This window comes from Phocoena phocoena, chromosome 9, assembly GCF_963924675.1.
Source record: "Phocoena phocoena chromosome 9, mPhoPho1.1, whole genome shotgun sequence".
NCBI lineage: Eukaryota > Metazoa > Chordata > Mammalia > Artiodactyla > Phocoenidae > Phocoena > Phocoena phocoena.
Genome location: NC_089227.1, coordinates 92,689,543 through 92,709,164, shown reverse-complemented (window position 1 = coordinate 92,709,164; position 19,622 = coordinate 92,689,543). Strand labels below are relative to the sequence as shown.

At 47.9% G+C, this 19,622-nt stretch overlaps 1 protein-coding gene across 1 annotated transcript in view; it reads left to right on the top strand.

The window, feature by feature from the left end:
- Positions 1-19,622, top strand: part of DENND2A (DENN domain containing 2A) — an 89,587-nt gene that overhangs the window by 57,178 nt on the left and 12,787 nt on the right. The window contains exons 10-14 of the mRNA XM_065883592.1: positions 3,481-3,590; positions 4,540-4,609; positions 5,710-5,787; positions 9,420-9,560; positions 10,935-11,083. Of these exons, the coding sequence (XP_065739664.1) occupies positions 3,481-3,590; positions 4,540-4,609; positions 5,710-5,787; positions 9,420-9,560; positions 10,935-11,083 (548 nt within the window). The remainder of the gene's footprint in view (positions 1-3,480; positions 3,591-4,539; positions 4,610-5,709; positions 5,788-9,419; positions 9,561-10,934; positions 11,084-19,622) is intronic.

Genomic DNA, 19,622 nt, shown 5'->3' with positions numbered 1-19,622 from the left:
ATTAAAACTTTTTTTAAAGAGTGGAAAGTTGCATAGTCACTGTTGAAAGGGGGACTAATCCAGAAATGTATAAAGAAAAAAGCCATCTCTAATCCCACAGAGATCATCACTGTTAGCATTTTATTGTGTTTTCTTCCAGTCTTTTCTCATAGTATAATTTTCTTCCAAAACTAAGATCATACATTGTGTAATTTCCGTGTCGTTTTATAAACCTGTCATTGTTTATAAACATATTTAATACAAACTCTAAAACATCATTTTTTTTTTTTTTTTTAAATTATCGTATGTTCTGTTACTTTTAAATGTATTTATTTATTTATTTATGGCTGTGTTGGGTCTTCGTTTCTGTGCATGGGCTTTCTCTAGTTGTGGCAAGCGGGGGCCACCCTTCATCGCGGTGCGCGGGCCTCTCACTATCGCGGCCTCTGTTGCTGCGGAGCACAGGCTCCAGACGCGCAGGCTCAGTAATTGTGGCTCACGGGCCCAGTTGCTCTGTGGCATGCGGGATCTTCCCAGACCAGGGCTCGAACCCGTGTCCCCTGCACTGGCAGGCAGATTCTCAACCACTGCGCCACCAGGGAAGCCCCTAAAACATCATTTTTGAAATTACATAATGCTGCATTATGTGGGTATACCCTAATCTTTTTTTTTTTTAATAAAATTTATTTATTTATTTATTTTTGGTTGCATTGGGTCTTCGTTGCTGCACACGGGCTTTCTCTAGTTGCGGTGCGCGGGCTTCTCGTTGCAGTGGCTTCTCGTTGTGGAGCACGGGCTCTAGGTGCGCGGGCTTAGTAGTTGTGGCTCACGGGCTCTAGAGCGCAGGCTCAGTAGTTGTGGTTCACGGGCTCTAGAGTGCAGGCTCAGTAGTTGTGGCGCACGGGCTTAGTTGCTCCGCGGCATGTGGGATCTTCCCGGACCAGGGCTCGAACCCGTGTTCCCTGCATTGGCAGGCGGATTCTTAACCACTGTGCCACCAGGGAATCCCCTACTCTAATCTATTTAACCACTCTCTTTCTGTTGGAAATGTATCTTGCTGCCGGTATTTCTTTAGATATGTATTTTTAATGTTACGCTGATCATCCTTTATATGCATTTTTGCATGCCAGGCTACTTTATATCTCCTTCCCTTCACTTGCTCCCTCTGTCAGAAGGCCCCTTTTCTCCTTCTGCCTCCTCACTTTTAACTCTTTTTCATGAGTTTTATCCTCCACCCCTATAGCCACTTTAATCAAGGTTTACACTCCATATTTGCACACTAGAGATCATGCCTGCTGTATTCCCTTAAAATGCTTGATATCTTGCAGTTATCTTTATGACAACTCATGGAGGTCAGGCTGTTTTCCAGCCATCTGTGATTGGTTCTATTTGTAAGAGAGATCTCTGCGGGCCACTTCCTATAAATGTGCTCCTGTGCCTGTAAGAGCATGTATGTGCACATACGGGTTGATAACTCATACATTGATGACAGTGTGTGTAAGCACATGTGTATATACACATATTTTTGAGTATCGTGCATGTGGTCTGAGGGTGGGTTCATCCAAATGGTGACTGGGCCACGTTGAAAAGCACTAGAACTCATTTCTCTACAAGGCCTATGCTTCAGTTCTCTAATGCTGTTTCCACTGTGGAGAAATGTCATTGTTCCTTCCTTTTGTATTATTTATAGTTTGGGGTCCTTCACTCTGTGATGATTAATGACCCCTTCCAACAACTACACCCAGCTGGTATTTGCTTCTCTGCAAGACTGTCCAAGGGTAATCAAAAATTATTGCTTTGGCAACAGTCTGAGCTAGTGAATTATCAACTCAAAGACTGTTCCAGGACCATTTGGAAGCCTCTGAGTCATGGATAGAAGAGAGAACAATTATACAGAAAAGAAAGAGTGACTATTTATGCTGAAGAAGAAAAACTAAAGGACCGTTAATGACTGGCTTTCAGTCTACATATGGTGGCTGTGTTTCACTCATGGATAGTTGTCTCAGCCATTAACAGTAGTAGCAGCTGTAGTTAAATTTGATCTAGCCTAAGGGGAATCATACTAGAAGTAGGTTTTCAAATTGAAAGCCATCAGCCCAGTGTTCTATTCTTTTGGATGCTCTCCAGAGACCTCTGTTCTCTGACGTTTCATGGCCTTGGGAAGGCTTGTAGATCCTCTGTGAAGGAGTCAAAGGTACTGTTGGCCTGCAGATGTCAGAAACTCTCTGCCAGCCTGGTTTAAGGTGGAGGCCAATGGCAAACTATGAGAAACAAAATAAGAAATTATGGAAAATATTCTAGTAAGAATTTAGGTTAGACATTACAATTTCGTAACTTTAGAAATTCATACTCCACTCACTTCAAATATCTGATATTTCAAATGACTGAAGATAATTTTAGCATAATTTATTTTCTTTAACTGTTTATAAAGGAAATTTAACAAGTGTAAACCTATCATCAACAACACAACAAAAGCCAACAATTCTTCCCAACACATTAGAAGTACCAATGTATAAGCTAACTGTGCTAATTATAAACTATTCCTTTTTGTATCCCAAACTTATACCTAGAGTGCCTTTGTTTTTCAACTGAGACAAAAAAAACACACATAACATGAAATGCACCGTCCCAACATCTCCATGTGTGAAGTACAGTATGGTTAACTGCATCTGCATTGCTGTCCAACAGAATGGGATGCTTTTTTTTAGCGCAGGTAACCTGTTCAGACACAGAACAAGCAGACTCGTGGCTTTAAATATCATCTCTAAATCAGACTTTATTGATTCATTCCATTTTGAAATGAGATGATGTTCATCCAGTCTGTGATATGTCAGATAAATCAGAGAGAGAGAGAAAGACAGACAGGCTAGAGATTAAGATCATTTTGATTCTCTACTAGATTCCATACTAGCTGTGTGATCATGGACAAATCACTTAACTTCCCGGGGCTTATTTTCTTATCTCTAAAATAAGAAGGTCAGGCTGGATGATACCTAGTTTTCCTTTAGTTCTGACATTCAAAGACTTCCTGAAATGAGTTAAATTTCACCATATAATGTAATTTAGCTGGATGTAGTCACTAAAAAGTGTTGTAAAACGTCTTTGCCTAGATCAAGGAGGGGCGCATTTGCCTGGGCCCAGAGGTCAGAAAACTGGATTTGAGGTTCTGCCTTGCAGATTCATGAGTCTCCGGTTTGGAAGGGATTGCTGTGACAGCGTTTCTTTATTGATTAAAATACTTACATTCCAGAATGTTCTGCATAGAGAACATTTCTCTAAAGCACACTTATTTTCTCCTCATTTCCCCCATAAGATTATAGTTGGAACTGCCCTGGGGACAAAAAGCCCCAAGCAGACTGAGCTGCAAACCCTCCTCAAAGTGGAGATTAAGGTGGCAGTCATAACTTCAGGAAGGTGGGAGATGAGCTCTTGCCAAGCATCTGCCTTACTCTCCGGTGCTGGGGTTTATTCTCCAATCTTCTCTCGCCCTTCTGCCTGCAGTTGGAAAGGTCTTTCAAGTTCATGAGAGAAGCTGAGGACCAGCTGAAGGCTATCCCCCAATTCTGTTTCCCTGACGCCAAGGACTGGACTCCTGTCCAGCAGTTTACCAGGTATGTGCTGGCATCCCCCTCCCCTCCTGCAAAGACTGAAGCAAGAACTAGAGGGGGTCATAGATGGTAGACCCCATAAGTCGGTCCTACTGTTAAGTGATCCTGGTGGGCCCGAGTGTAGCAGTTTCCTCCACAGGTGTTTTTAAAACTTGCCTGGAGACAAGAACCACCTTGCTAAGTATGCAGATTCCCAGATCTCCCGCTCCACCTGGGAGTGTGTTTCATAAGCTGACGTGATGGGCAATAAGGTAATTCATAGCCTAGGAAAACATTGCCCGTCACTAATACTTGTCCAGTGCTCTGGAAATACTTCTTCAGTAGCCCATCCAGCTGTTACTCGGATTGTGGTAAGTTTACATTTCTGCTTTAACCCATGTTGTTGGATACCGATATTTTTTAATCAGATGTTTCAGTAACTGACCAAACTCAGGAGACTCCAAATCCTAAGTGTTTGAGGGATACTGAGTTCCTTGAAGTTGGCCCAGCAGTCTTTAGGGACGGTCCAGGCCTCGCGCTGGCCTGCACAGACAGTGCCTAGGAGAGCCACGCAAGGGGCAGTTCCGAGAGGGGCACAGAAGTGTCCCACTCTTCCACTGCTCCCTCGCTGAGGCACATCCCTAGATCAGCAGATGCCACCTCACTCCCGGGCTCAGATAATGACTGCTGTGTGCATGCAATGGGATGGCCCAGGTGATAGGATTATATGAGGGCTCAGGGTGAAAAGAAAATTCCTCACTTCCTCTCAGGACGCAGCGACACTTTAGATCTCCCTGTCCCTGACACAGACTCCAAAGCTGTAGGTGACCGGAGCCCCAGCCCAGAGATGGACAAGCCAGACAGCGAGCAGCCCTTTTTGACAGCCTCCTCCAGAATGTCCCCTGGTTGCTCAACGCGATGTGACTTTAGTTTTGTTTTGCTTTGTAACGCGCTTTCGTTTTCCCAACCACAGTGAAACATTCTCGTTTGTCTTAACTGGAGAAGATGGGAGCAGGAGGTTCGGTTACTGCCGAAGACTGCTGGTCAGTACGTCCTGCTCTCAGTCAGCAAGAGCTCTGTGCAGAGCCGGCGCTGGCTTCCTGAGGTCTCACTCACCACGTGCCACACGAGAAGGGACAGGAGGTGTAGCAAGTTTACCGGGGCAGTTAAAAACAGGAAGGAATATTTGGGGGTCCACGTGAGTCTTACTGGTAGAGGGAACATTGTCTGTCTCCTTTGGAAAGAAAATACTCTCTCCATTGTTTTCCCTGCCAAATAAATGACCTTTCTGTCCTCAAACCAAATGTCCTTTCTAATAAAGTGTGCTAAACAGACTTTGAGAGCTTACAGAGAACGTTCATAATAGTTGTTAGGGCAGAAGAAGGATGGCTTTGTTGTTTATGACGCAAATAATTTAAGTGTCTCCTTCAGAACATTAACCTATAAAAGTCAGAAACTTATTTCAATGAAATGATTTTGCCAAAACATTTAAGAACTGGTCTTTTTGAGGCCCATTTTGGGGGCGATCTTCTGTAGTGGCAAATCATTTTCCACCGAGAGTATATTTTAGTCTTTTTATAAATAGGCTAATATAGTCAAGAATAATGCATGGCACATAGTGGCTGTTTAGTAGTTAGTGAATAAAAAGTATGGATAATAATCGAAAAAGTTAAGTGGGATAATAAATTTTGTTGATATAATTACTTTAGAGTTTAAGTGTTGAGATTGTTTGCCTTTTTTGTTTTGAAAATTAAAAGTCAGTTTCCAAAAAGGATTTTCAGAAATGATTTCTCATTCTGACTTATTATAATAATGATAAAGAATAAATAATTTCCTTGGGAGGAATTACAATGGTATGGGTAAACAAGTTAAGATTCCTTATTTTATGGTGCTATAGGCCATATTGAGCACCTGCTATGTGCACAACACTCTTGATTTGGTCCCTTTGGGAGAATTAAAAAATATGTCTGCGTAACCAGAAGTGCTTTCACCTATAAGACGGGGTATTGGTAACTGCTTACCTCACTGATTTTTAAAAGCTATGGTGTATGGAAACAATAGGCACCATGTTAAAAACATTTGGGGTCTTTCCTCCCCTGAGATTGGTAACACTCATGATTTCCTTGTGTTTCACTCCAAAAAGCCTGGTGGCAAAGGAAAGCGTCTCCCTGAAGTTTACTGCATCGTGAGCCGCCTGGGATGCTTCAGCCTCTTTTCGAAGGTGAGGACTTGGGCCTCAGAGAAGGAAGGGAGGGAGGGAATGCAGGGCAGGGCCCAGGAGGACACAGGAGACACCCTAACTCGTGTGACTTTTATCCTCTTATTCCCCCACCTGTTTTCCTTCCCACTTCTTCCTCCTCCCTTCCTTGAGCCTCATCTATTCTCTAAACTTTAGGACAGGAAATGAGTTGATGAAGGTTGTGGCCCAGAAAGTGGGGGAGGGGAGAAGGTCAAAGTCATTGCAGTTGAGGATGGGAGGGGCAGAGGATCTCCCCAGAATATTCCATACGTTTTAATTTCCTTCTCTTAAGCATTATCTTTTGTCACATTGTGTGTTGTGTATATGTGTCGTGTGTGTATATCTGTTGTGTGTGTGCAAGATTTGTTATCGCAAGAGTGCTCTATCAAAATCTTAGTATAATTTGGTCCTTCTTTTTGGAAAATGAGCCAATATATCAAGACATAGGGATTGCCGTGGTGAATTGGCTTACCCACCCAAGTATTCCGGAATGGTGTGTAGGAGATAATTACTATGCTATATGATGCCAATCTCAAAAGTTAGGTATAATTCAACGTTTTTCCTGTGTTAACCAGACCTAAATATATAATCCATAAATTTTTTTTTTTGGCCACACCACACAGCATGCAGATCTTAGTTCCCCAACCAGGGATCGATCCCATGCCCCTTGCAGTGGAAGCCTGGAGTCTTAACCACTGGACCGCCAGGGAAGTCCCTCCATAAATTTTTTTAAAATCCTTCTTGAGCACGTATTTCAGTCTGAGCTTTCTTTTAGAGAATTGAAGTCCCACATCTGCTCTCCACGGATGTAAGCAACACTCCCTAAAAGCATTCCGAAACAAAAGTTTCCCTCCTGCCCACCCTCCTCCTGAACTCAGAGGAAGCCTGAATTATACTGATGTAGCGTGACCTCTTGCCACGGTAGAACTTGTATGCAAGTCTGAGGTAGTTAATGTTATCAGTGTAATCTGAGTCATGGTCTTACCTCCACTCCACGTGAAGTGGTAATCATTGTACATTAAAGTCAGTCATTTACCAGCTGCAGCACAGATATGCATTGCTGCTCATGCCAGTCTTCAACATGGGTTTGTTTAAACATGGAAATAAGGCTGTAGGTCATAGCCCTTGTTGTTGCAAGAATGCTTATGAATCTAGGAGCAAACAGCTGATGTGAGGTAGCCCAGCACCCAGGGGCAGCTTTGGGGTTCACATAAGCTGCATTGCTATGTCATGGGCAGGGGGTGCAGAGCAAGTAGACATCCTCACATACTCGTGTGGTGCACAGTCCTGCATTTTCATGTCAGTTTTGTGACAGCATATGTTTTAAGACTGTAGTATGAAGACTTGCCAAAGATCACACAGCAGATATTCAGCATAGAACCATAGACAGAGCTTTGGCTAAATGATTCCAAAATCTCAAGCTATTTCTAGGTGAGGGACAAGGATAACTAAAATGGCAAATTGTCCTTTAGTACAGAAAGAGGAATCATGGATAAGAACAGCTCTCAGAATCTCTGAAGAAAGGCAGAAGTATTGCTACAATAATGCTATGTAACAAACGACCATGGTATAAAGCAGCCATCATTTACTCTCACAGAGGGGCAGGCAGCTGGGGTTTGGCTCTGCCGGTCTCCATGGGCTCACTCATGTGCTGCTAGTAGGCTGGGGGTTGGCTGATCTAGGCTGGCTGGGCTGTGCTTAAGGCTGCAAGTCTGGGTGCGGGTCTGGCTCACACATCTGTCACCTCCCTTAGACAGTAAGCTGTCCCATGCGTGCTCTTCTCGCAGCTGTGGCAGGGGCATGAGAGGGCGAGCAGAAACACATAAGGCAGGCCTCCTAAGGCCTGGGCTTAGAACTGGCCCACTGTCACTTCTGCGTCATTCTGCTGGCACAGTCGTCCTCAACCTTTTTCTCATTATTGATCCCCTAAGCAGCCTTTTTAGATATTTTTTTCTCAATTGCCTCCCCTCCCCATGGAATTATTTTTAATTTTTTGTCTTTTTATTGTGCTAAAATATACATAACATAAAATGTACCATTTTAGCCATTGTTAAGTGCACAATTGATTGACATTTTGTTTATTCGCATTGCTGTGCAGCTGTCACCACCATCCTCTCGAGAACTTTTTCATCTCCTCAAACTAAAACTCAGTACCCATTAAACACTAACTCTCTGTTCCCTCCTCCCCCAGCCCCTGGCAACCACCACTCTACTCTACTTTCTGTCTCTTTTATGAATTCGACTCTAGGATCTCATGTAAGTGGAATTATACACTATTTGTCCCTTTGTGTCTGGCTTATCTCACTTAGCACAGTGTTTTCAAGGTTCATCCATGTTGTAGCACGTACCAGTATTTTATTCCTGCTTAAGGCTGAATGATATCCCACTATATGAATATCTCATTTCGTTTGTCATTCATCAGTTGATGGACATTCAGGTTATTTCCATTTTTTGACTACTATGAATAATGCCCTATGAACATTCGTGTACAAGTTTTCATGTGAACATGTCCTCATTTCTCTTTGTTAAATTCCTAGGAGTGGAATTGCTGGGTCATATAGTAACTCTATGTTTAACTTTCTGAGGAGCTGCCAGACTGTTTTCAAAAGAAAAACTTCACTAGTTTACATTCCCACCAGTAGTGTATGAGGGTCCCAATTTCTGCACTTCCTCACCAATACCTGTTACCTGTGTTTTATTTCAGCCATCTTAATGGGTATGAAGTGGTATCTCATTGGTTTTGGTTTGTGTTGCCCAAATGGCTACCCCCCAGGGAAACTTTTTTTTTAATTTATTTTATTTATTTATTTATTTGGCTGCATTGGGTCTTTGTTGCTGTGCGCGGGCTTTTTCTAGTTGTGGCGAACGGGGGCTACTCTTTGTTGCAGTGCGCGGGCTTCTCATTGCGGTGGCTTCTCTTGTTATGGAGCACGGGCTCTAGGCGCACGGGCTTCAGTAGTTGTGGCACATGGGCTCAGTAGTTGTGGCTTGTGAGCTCTAGAGCACAGGCTCAGTAGTTGTGGCGCATGGGCTTAGTTGCTCCGTGACATGTGGGATCTTCCTGGAGCAGGGCTCAAACTCGTGTCCCCTGCATTGGCAGGCAGATTCTTAAACCACTGTGCCACCAGGGAAGTGCCCCCCCCAGAGAAATTTTAATTCCATAGATATATCGCATATCTGTTTATGTACTATGGCACCTTAGAAGGCTATAAACCCTCACAATATCTAAGTTTTTCACCACCAACCCCCAAACCAATTTTTACCTCTTTGGGGGTGCTATTCTTCCCATTGAGAATGCATATATCAATCCAGTAAGTCACATGGCCATACCTGTGTGACAAACAGGACAGTTTTCAAAGTCAAGGGGGCAAGAAACTATACTTCACCCCTTTAGTGGGAGAAATTACAGAGTCACATGGAAAAAGAGGGGCTGCATAGAGGAGAGAATTGGGGCCCTAACACACAAGGTGAAAGAGACTTTATTTGGCCTGATGAGGACAACGGGCTTCCCCACAATTCCTCAGCCTCTGTGGCAGGCCCACTTCATCTGGAACAGAGCTACACCTTGATGACCTGACTTCAGGATAGCTGAGCTGCTTTTCTGCCCCTTGCAGATCTTGGATGAGGTGGAAAAACGACGAGGCATCTCTCCCGCCCTGGTCCAGCCTCTCATGAGGAGCGTCATGGAAGCCCCTTTCCCAGCCCTGGGCAAAACCATTGTTGTCAAGAACTTCTTGCCAGGATCAGGAACTGAGGTAAGCCATCAGAGTCCTTTCCTGTCCTGGGGGGAGTAGCCCAGACTGTGGCCAAGTCCCAGTGATCCCAGGGGCTGGCTTCCAGTGGGCTGTCATATTCAGCGATGTCCTCTTGCTCCTCAGGCTGCCCCAGATCACCCATTTCTAAGAGTATCATAAATTCCACCCTAAGTCCAGTCCATCCAGCCCAGGATTCTGGCTCAGAACTGTGCCAGGGCAGTGAACATCTTTAGCTTCTCTTATTAGGCTACTGCCTTCATAAATCGTATTTAAACCTATTCAGGTTTTTGGTCTGCATCACCTCTACCACTTTATAGTGTAAAGCAGATTCTTTTCAGGGAAGATAAGCTCAGGTACTACTTTTTATTCATCCTAGACTTTGAAGCACGTCCCTTTCCTTGGCTGGGCTGGGATTTGACGCCAGAGCTTGTTTTCATCCTTCCCATTCCCTGTGTGTGACTCTGTGGATATCAGAGAGCAGATCCCATTCAGCCTTGAGTCTCCAGTTCTAAAGGCCCTCGGAAGAGCAGGTCACCTCTGGGGACAGGGGAAGGATGAGGATGTGTCTGGGATATTCTGGAACAACCCAACTTCCCAGCACAGAGAGGAGCATTCCCCCTGTTGCTGGAGAATCCTAGACTACCCCTACAGACGCAGGTGGCTTGGCCATGGGGGTGTCAACCTTAGTGAGCCCCACTGTCTGGGCAGCACCAGGCAGGTGCCGTGCTGAGAGTAGAAGCCAGTCTCTGCTCACCAAGGAGTCAGCTATTTAAAAAGAAAATCCAGCACGTGAGTAATGACTTGGACTCAGGAACATTTCAGCAAGTACGGAGTGAGAAGGTACGCACACTAAGCATACAAGCTGGAAGAGCCATCACTGGGAAGGGGCCGGGATGGGGTTGAGTTCATTACGAGTCACCTTCTAGAGGAGGTGAGTCTTGAAAGAGGCGCTTGGATCTGCTGGTCCTTCTGCGTGAGCCTGTGATTCCCATGTGAGATGGAGACACTTTGCTGTGGGACTGCAAGGGACAGGACCTCAACAGTCATAGAACTCCCTGTGTGGGCTCCAGATATGTTATCGACAAGGAGGGTCTCCAACCATCCTGGGCCGAGGGCCTCTTGTTCTGCAGTCCTCTCTTCCCACCTGCGTCCAAACTGTCCTCACACGCAGCTGTGAGACTGAGTCCCTACCAAACACACCTCCTTCCCCAATCTCCTGCGATCTTTCTTTTCCCAGTCCCTTTTGTTTTCCTTTTTTTTCTCTTTCCCTTTTCCACTGGCAGTGGGCCACCCCTGCTGCAGATCGCAGAGCCCCAGGTCTGCACTGCGTGTGAGAGGCCCAGCCCCCCTCATGCTGCTCCTGTTTCCTGGCAGGTGATTGAACTGTGCCGCCCTCTGGACTCCCGGCTCGAACACGTGGACTTTGAGTCTCTCTTTTCCTGTCTCAGCGTCCGACACCTGCTCTGTGTTTTTGCCTCCCTGCTTCTGGAAAGGAGGGTCATCTTCATCGCAGACAAACTCAGGTACCACCCGTGGCTACTCCTGCTAAGGTGTTTGAGCGGCGGGCGTCTCACACTGTCTGGAATCTGTGGGGTAGGGACTGCCTGGGATTGCAGAGGCAGCTCCTCTGAAGAAGGGGAGTGAGTCAGTGGACAACTAAGGCCGGAGGTTTGTGAGGCACACCAGTTGTGTAAAGTGAGGTGAGCCCACACTTCTGTGCACTACTCTTCTGGTACTTGGTCTACTTTTCACTCATTCTGCTTTGTGCTGGGCACCCTTCCATGTGCTAAGGAAAGAGGCATTAAAGACACAGAGCTGTCCTCAAAGAGGCCTCAGTCCAAGGCGGGGGATGGAGAGGTAAACAGACCACCCAGCAGCATGTTGTAAAGGCTGACTAGAGGCAGAGCGTTCCGGAGACCGAGGAGGGTGCTCATTCCCAGTGGAGGCGAGCTCCCTGTGTCCTAAGATGAAGAGCAAGTAGAAAGCACATTCCGGGCAAAAGGAGCTCTCTGAACAAAGGCAGGGAGACGGGAGGCCAAGAGCATCGCCTTCAGGAACTTGCAAAGCAGCTCAGTGTAGCTGAGCAGAGAGGAAAGCCCAGAGGAAAGCCAGGAACTGGCAGAGATGGGCAAGGCCTGGTTCTTGGAGGGCTGCAGGACCGTGATGGAGAGCAAAGACACAGCCGAAGGCATCCCTTCCTCTCAGTACTAACGTAAATCACACACACACACTCACTGCCCAGTAGGATGCGCCCACATCCTCGTGGTCACATAAGTGATTTGCAAAGCCCAGGCCACAAATCAAAGAAGATCCTGAAGGAGATGCAAGTAGGGATTTGGGTTAATTCTGAACTTTAAAAAAGAAAAATTCCTGGCATTTTCATCATTTCAAAATACTGAATCAGAGCCTTCCTCGCTTTGGAACTGAGGACATAGTTGCACAAGTGGTGGCTGCAATTCCAGGAAGGGCTGAGATATGGGGCCCAGCTAGAGGTGGGCCAACCGACCAGGAGAGGCAGGGAGGCCAGCTGAGAGTCCATCTGGAAAGAAGAAATACCAAAACACAAAACTTGGAGAACTGTGGTTTGGAGAGGAAATATGACTCTCCACTCTAGAAAACAAAAGGGAGGAAGACGAAAAGGGAAAGAAGAATGGAAAGGACAAGGTGTATGAATGTGGGGTCCCTCAGGAGGCGTGGTGGGAAATGGAATCCAGCCCTCTCTCCGCCGCAGCCCATCTGGTCATCTTGATGATGCTACCCTTTGGACGGCAGCCACTTGGCTGCTCCCAGGCTGCTCCCACCCTGCCTTTGAGCTAGCTATTCACTTTTAATGTCATAGTTATTGTACTCCCTGTGTACTTTTGTCAGCTCAGGAAGCAGGCCCTGCCTATAGCCTGCAGCTGGTGCTGGGCGCCAGGCAGCTCTCCAAGCTCCCTGGGCACTGGGGAATTCGGACCAGAGAGTTCTCTGGGTTAGGGCTCTGGAAGCTAAGGCTGAGAAATAACCCTTCCGTGACCAGGATGGGATTTCACCAGCACTCGAGTAACTGTCTATATTCTCTGGAAGCCCTACCATCCCCCACTCCCCCACGGTCTTTAGTTGTAGAATTCTCAGGCTTTCCTTTGGGGGAGGGGAAAATGATGGATCTCAGAAAGACCTAGGCAAGGAGTAGAAGGCTTATTACCAGGAGTGGAGATGGGGCAAACAGTCCCTTGAGGCGCTTGCTTCTGGTTTAAAGATGTTAGGCTCGGGAAGGGTCCAGCCTGAGAAAATGTCTGAGAAGGTGGGCGTGCCTCTAGAGGAGTGGCCACCAGGGCCTGTGGCCCCGGCCCTAATCCAGGCTTTCTTCAGGGGGAAGGAGAACAGAAAGTATCACCTGTCTTTCTCATGAAGGTACAATGAAAGAGAAGCTGGGAACAGAAAGGGAGGGGAGCCTCATCAAGGACCAGTGCATCCCTGCAGGGCAACAGAGGGCATGTGTCAGAGGCTCAGGGCACCAAGACACCGGGAAGTACTTAGGACAGAGATGTCTGGGAAGGGACTTGGCCACCTCTACCTTGTCCCTGGACAGATTTCTGGGTTGACAGGTTGAACTCTGGGCATCCCCTCACACGGAGCTGCTGTAGTGAGAGACAATGGACGGTGAAGGGACCCCATCCCTGAGAATGGAGCCTGCCCTGCCCTGGGTCTTGGTCGGTCCTCCCAGCCCCCTCCCCTCCTGCTCTGGCAGGAGACAAGTCACCGCGGTGTTCTGATTACAGGGACTTGGTTGTTTCTCTCATCACCCCACCTGCTATGGTGCCTGGCACTCTGCCCTGAGAGATTTAGTCTCTTCAAGCAGCAGACACCCACGAGAGCGTGAAATACCAGCTGTAGCTGCTGCGCGCCGTTCTCGCCATAGACCCTTACTGCCCACTGGCTGTTTCCTTCTGCGGCAGCTGCCAGGCGTGGGGCACTGAGGAGACGGGGTTTTTGTAGGGGAGGAGGCGGGGGCAGGGACATGGATAATTCTGGCGCCTTCTTTGGGTCCGGAGCCAGGCCATGGTGCACTAATCAGTGTGTGCCCGTGCATGCATGTGCGTACAAAACACCTGAGTTACATGTTTAGACCCTTTACAACATTCAGGCTTGCACGTCCATCTCTCATCACACAAGAGGGGTCTTCCCGGATCGGGAGGAGGCCTGAACATCCTCAGCTGTTGGCCCCAGGTCTCCTCATTTAGGAAACAAGGGTTTGCCTGGGACCAGCGCCTCGGAGCGCTGACTTGCTGGGACTTCAGTGTCGTCTCATGGTCCGCAGAAGCAGCCCATGATTGTCCTGTTACAAATGGCTCAGTGTTCTCTCTCTTGCCCAATAAATTATCTTTCCACCCAACACTAGTTCCATGTGGACCTGAAGAGGTGGGGAAATAAAGAAAGAAAGGCCTTGAGAGCTCTGAGGCAGGAAGAGAATGAAACACAGCGTGAGTGAACCTGATGAGAATAACAACAGCGCAACCATGAGAGCAGGGAACGCTGGAAGCTGCCCTGGGCCAGGCTCCTTCCTCTAAGGGTTGGGCCTGTATTCTCTCAGGCTCTTGACAACTCAGTCAGTTAGGTTCTATTAGTAGGAAGCTAAAAAGCACACAGAGGTTAAGTCACTTTGCTCAAGGGAGGGAGGGGTCAGTGGGAGGGCCGGGATTCAGACAAGGTCTGCTGGCTCCAGGGCAAAGGAGGAAGTGGAGCAGGCCTCAGTGGTCTGGGGTGGGGGGGCGGGGAGGTAGTGTCTGTGAGACTGTCCGTCTACAGTCTTTTTAAAAACATGCCATTAGGACCCCCTTGGTGCTTGGCAGTCAGGCCAGAATTGTCTCCTGAAGATGCTAAGACATCTGTGCTTTTCTCCCCAGGGCCCACCCTCCCTTACAGCCTTCAGCCTTCCAGCCGGGACCCCAGTGAGGCAGGTGGACTGGGTGACCTCCAAAGTCTCTCCCAGCTATGATATTCTCTGACTTTGTGGACCAGGGTGCCCCAGGCCTCCTGGCACTGTGCTCCTTGGTGTCTGCCCTCCCAGCGATCTTACTCCAGGACTTACTAAGGTCCCCCCACCTCAATTCCTGACCCAGAACTCATCCCCCCTCAGGCATCCTGTGATTTCCAAAGCGCCCCAGGGGGGACTTCCCTGGTGGTCCAGTGGTTAAGACTCTGCGCTCCCAAGGCAGGGGGCCCGTGTTTGATCCGTAGTCAGGGCACTACATCCCACATGCATGCTGCAACTTACAGCTCACATTGCTGCAACTAAAGATCCCACGTGCCGCAACTAAGAGCCCACATGCCGCAACTAAGACCCTGCGCAGCCAAATAAATAAATATTTTTAAAAACCAAAAAAAAAAGGGCTTCTCTGGTGGCGCAGTGGTTAAGAATCTGCCTGCCAGTGCAGGGGGCACGGGTTCGATCCCTGGTCCGGGAAGATCCCACATGCCACAGAGCAGCTAAGCCCATGCGCCACAGCTACTGAACCTGCGCTCTAGAGCCCGCGAGCCACAACTACTGAGCCTGAGCTCCACAACTACTGAAGCCTGTGCGCTGAGAGCCTGTGCTCCGCCACAAGAGAAGCCACCACAATGAGAAGCCCGTGCACCACAATGAAGAGTAGCCCCTGCTCTCCACAACTAGAGAAAGCCCGCGTGCAGCAATGAAGACCCAATGCAGCCAAAAATTAATAAATAAAATAAATTTTTTTTAAAAAAGTGCCCCAGGGGACAACCACCTCATCTGCCCAGCTGTGAAGTGGGGGAGTAGACTGTGTAATTCCAGTGGGACCCCTCTAGCTCAAATGCTCTGGGATTCTATGAAGGCGCTACTGAGGGAAAGTCAGCCCTATAACCAGACATCTGCCCCTCCCCACCCTCACGGAGGCCCACTTCTCTCCCCAGGGATCTGGTTCAGTAGAAACCATCTAAATAGCATTTCCCTTAGAGGGATTCTGATTGTGGGCACTTCAGGGCGGTGAGATGCTGAGGTAACTCACTGTGATTGCTCCGCTAATGGCCCTCCTCACCTTATGTGAGTTAAAGATAAATATACACCATGTTGTGGATCTGCTCTCATGGGATTCCCAGGCCTCTGCTCTAGCCTGTGTTCAGCAGCTGGGGGTACCCTCTGCACCTCCTCTTGCAGCTTTAACTGCCCTCTTCTGAGGGGGCCTCAGCACGGCCTTCTCTTTTTGGGCCTCTCTGACCCGCAGATGCGCCCCCTCCCCTAACAGGGAGCGCGCACAGAAGTCTGCCTCACCTGGGAGGCAGAGACCTAGCTAATGATTGAAGCACAGAAACGCCACCAAAAAGCATGGTGGGTGTGACGTCACTGAGGGAGAAAGCCAGAACCCTCCTTCTCTCCTCCGCTCCGCCTAAGGGTACTCCTCTGGGAGGCCTCAACCTCAGTCTAGTTCTGATTTATGGGAAAATAGCTAGAGGGGATTGAAGTGTTTTTCAGCCAGGCCATGACAAACAAGTAGCTGGCCGCAAGCTGTCTGACCTGGGAAAGTCTATGAAGAAAGCCTTCAGCCTGAGTTCCGCCGGTACTTTCATCCTCATCAGCTGGCACCACTCTCTACAGGCTGCACATGCACTGAGTTCCAGCCCTGCTTAGCGAGAAGCAGGCCTCTCCCGAATGCCATCCGTAGCCCCAGTCTTCTTAAGACCACAGAGCAGGGCATGAGAACAGGGCATGCTGCAAACTCAGAGAGTGGCCCCGTGACATCGCGGGGCGGACGTTAGCCTGCTTGAGGCCTGTAGTCACTGCCACCAGCACCCTCCGCATCGCACGACTCATCTGCTCAGCACCGCGGCTGCGGCTGCCCACTGCAAGAGGGAAGAGCTGGGAGCCGTGGCAAACACCGTGTGAGTTACAGAAGGGTTTTAAGTTGAGCCAAAAATCTATCGAATTTAGAATAACATTTCTGCTCCGTTTCATCTCTAGGGTGGACACTGAGTGTTTCTTAAGGCTCTGTCAAGCCAAAGTTTAGCAGATGAAAAGGAAAGAATGTTGTTGTGATGGCTTGTTCTGTTGTCATAACAACCCAAATAAATATTTCCCTATACCCCTTTCTTCATTTCTCTGATGATAAACATTTTGTTTTTTAGTTTATTAATTTCAGTTCCCAAAGTTTTGGCCAAATCTACAACTGGGCTGAATAATAAAGTCAGAGCTGCACATAAACAATTTGTACAAAAGCTGTAGACAGGTTGAAGTTTTTATTTATTTATTTATTTATTTATTTATTTATTTATTTATTTTCTGGCTGCATTGGGTCTTCATTGTGGTGCGCGGGCTTCTCGTTGCGGTGACTTCTCTTTGTTGCGGAGCACAGGTTCTAGACATGCGGGCTTCAATAGTTGCAGCACACAGGCTCAGTAGTTGTGGTTCATGGGCTCTAGAGCACAGGCTCAGTAGTTGTGGCGCACGGGCTTAGTTGCTCCGCAGCATGTGGGAACTTCCCGGACCAGGGCTCAGACCCATGTCCCCTGCATTGGCAGGCGATTCTCAACCACTGCGCCACCAGAGAAGTCCCAGGATGAAGTTTTTAATATTCAAGAAATTTACTTCTTATCTTTCTGTAGTGCATTAAGACCAGAAGCCAAATGACAGACTTCTAGCTAATGATAAGTAGGATTAGGTGGTCGAATCTTGACAAATTTAGAGTTTGAACCTTGGCCTTGACATGGGATAACTAAGCAAGTAAGTCCATGTGTAGCTGTGCACCTTCATCTTGTTGTGTGTTCCTTTTGGTTCATTTTTAATCAGTTTCTGTAAGCTTAAATGGGGTCCCCTATCTTGTCTGGAATCAGTTGCACCAGCAATGTTTGCCATCTCAGAAAAAGGTTGGGTTTGTGGCCTGCCCCCTCCAGGCAGGTGAGCTTGCCAAGGCCTACCCAAAAGTGTGAGTAGCTGCCATCTTGGTGGTCTGGCACCCAGAATACTATTTCAGAGGTCCTCAGAGTGGCTGACAGGGAGATACCTACATTTAATTCAGCAGAGTGCTATGAAAAATGCAACTTTAATAGCACAATGCCATCAGACTGACTATATATTAACTACCTATTTTTGCCTACAAACACCAAGAAGATAGCATTTGAAGCAACATTTAGACAGTAGCATAGCCACAAATTGTCTTCTACTCCAAACCCATCACTGACAGATTCTCGGGCTGGAAGCGTACTCCAGTTCTTCCCTCGGATTCAGATCCCTCCCAGGCTGTGCTGGTTTTGTGTGTAGTCTTTTGGGGCCTTACTGCAGCAGTTTAAAAACTCTCCAACACTTGTATCCATTAGTTGCTCAGAGTGAGGTGTTGCCATTGCTCGTCTGTCCTGTCTCTGCTAATGAGCTATAGAATTACCCTCCGATGACAGGCCTTGGTTCTTTTCAATGTCGCTATTTCCAGCTCCTGGCTCCTATTTCCACTTCCTGGCTTTCTCTCCTTCCTTCCTTCCTCCCTTCCTCCCTCCCTCCCTCCCTCCCTCCCTCCCTCCCTCCTTCCCTCCCTCCCTCCCTCCCTCCTTCCCTCCCTCCCTCCTTCCCTCCCTCCCTCCCTTTCTCCCTTCCTTCCTTCCTTCCCTTTCTTTCTTTCCTTCCTTCCTTCCTTCCTTTCTCTTTCTTTCCTTTTTCTTTTCTTCCTTCCTTCCTTCCTTCCTTTCATTTTTTGGCTGTGTTAGGTCTTCATTGCTGCACGCGGGCTTTCTCTAGTTGCGGTGAGCGGGGGCTACTCTTCATTGCGGTGCACGAGTTTCTCATTGCGGTGGCTTCTCTTGTTGTGGAGCACAGGCTCTAGGCGTGCGGGCTTCAGTAGTGGTGGCACATGGGCTCAGTAGTTGTGGCTTGCGGGGTCTAGAGCACAGGCTCAGTAGTTGTGGCGCACGGGCTTAGTTGCTCTGCGGCATATGGGATCCTCCCAGACCAGGGCTCGAACCTGTGTCGCCTGCATTGGTAGGTGGATTCCTAACCACTGCACCACCAGGGAAGCCCTCTCTCTCTCTTATAGTTCATAGTTTGTAGATGTTAAAGCTGGAACGTCCACTTTCCTCATGTCAAAGATGAGGAAGCTAAGCCTGGAGAAGGGCTTTACCTGAGATCACACAGAGAGTAGCAGACCCAGTTTTCTTGAGGCCCAGGCTGTGTTCTTTTTAACTCTGACACATTACTCCAGGGTTTGAAAGTATAGTAATGGAAGTACGGCAGCCACCTCCTCCCGGGGTCTCGCCAGGCCCCAGACTAGATCCGAGTTACCTTTCACTCACGTCCCTGGGATCGATGCACAGTAGGAGAAACGCTTCGCTTGGAATATGCTAAGGGATGCTGATGGGCTCATCCTTCAAATTCCTGGGGTCTGTCCAACTCTGGAAACTCATCATTTACTTTTCTGGTAGCATCTTAGAGAAAGCTCTGTGCTTGATTCTTACTGGTTGCTAGGAGAGTTGGGAGGCTGCCCAGCACAGTAACCCCAAGTAGGGCACAAGGGCTTTGTAGCAACCGGAACCATAGTGTCTTCTCCAGGAGAGCTTAAGCAGTCACAAGTGTATCCTGATGTCTCTGGACTGATGCTTTGACCCTCAGGAAACACCACAGAATGGCAAAGCATTCTGAGACCTGACCCTTCTCCCCTGTGCCCATCTTTTAACCTTGTGGCCCAGGCAACCTCCCACTGGGGCATCTCCTCCCCCGCCTCGCTTTTGTAGGAATTGATCACAGCTGCAGGCCCTGATGTTCCCATCCTCCACCCCCACTGTAATGCAAGCCAGCTTCCAGGGCCCTCTTCCTAGGACGTCCTTCAGAAACACTGCCTGTCCTCCAACCAGCAGATGCTCAGTAAGGCTACACATTAAGGGGCAAGCGAACTTGAAGAGTCATCCTTAGCATCCCCAGAACCATAGACTGTTCTCTGCATGTTCCTAAGAAACCACCAATCCCAGCAGGACCCACCCCCATGGAAGGCTCCTCCTGCCTTCATGAGTCAGGGAATAAAATTTCGACAGGCTACACTCAGAATAACCCCTTCTTTGCTCTTCCACCATTTATTTTGGGGGAAG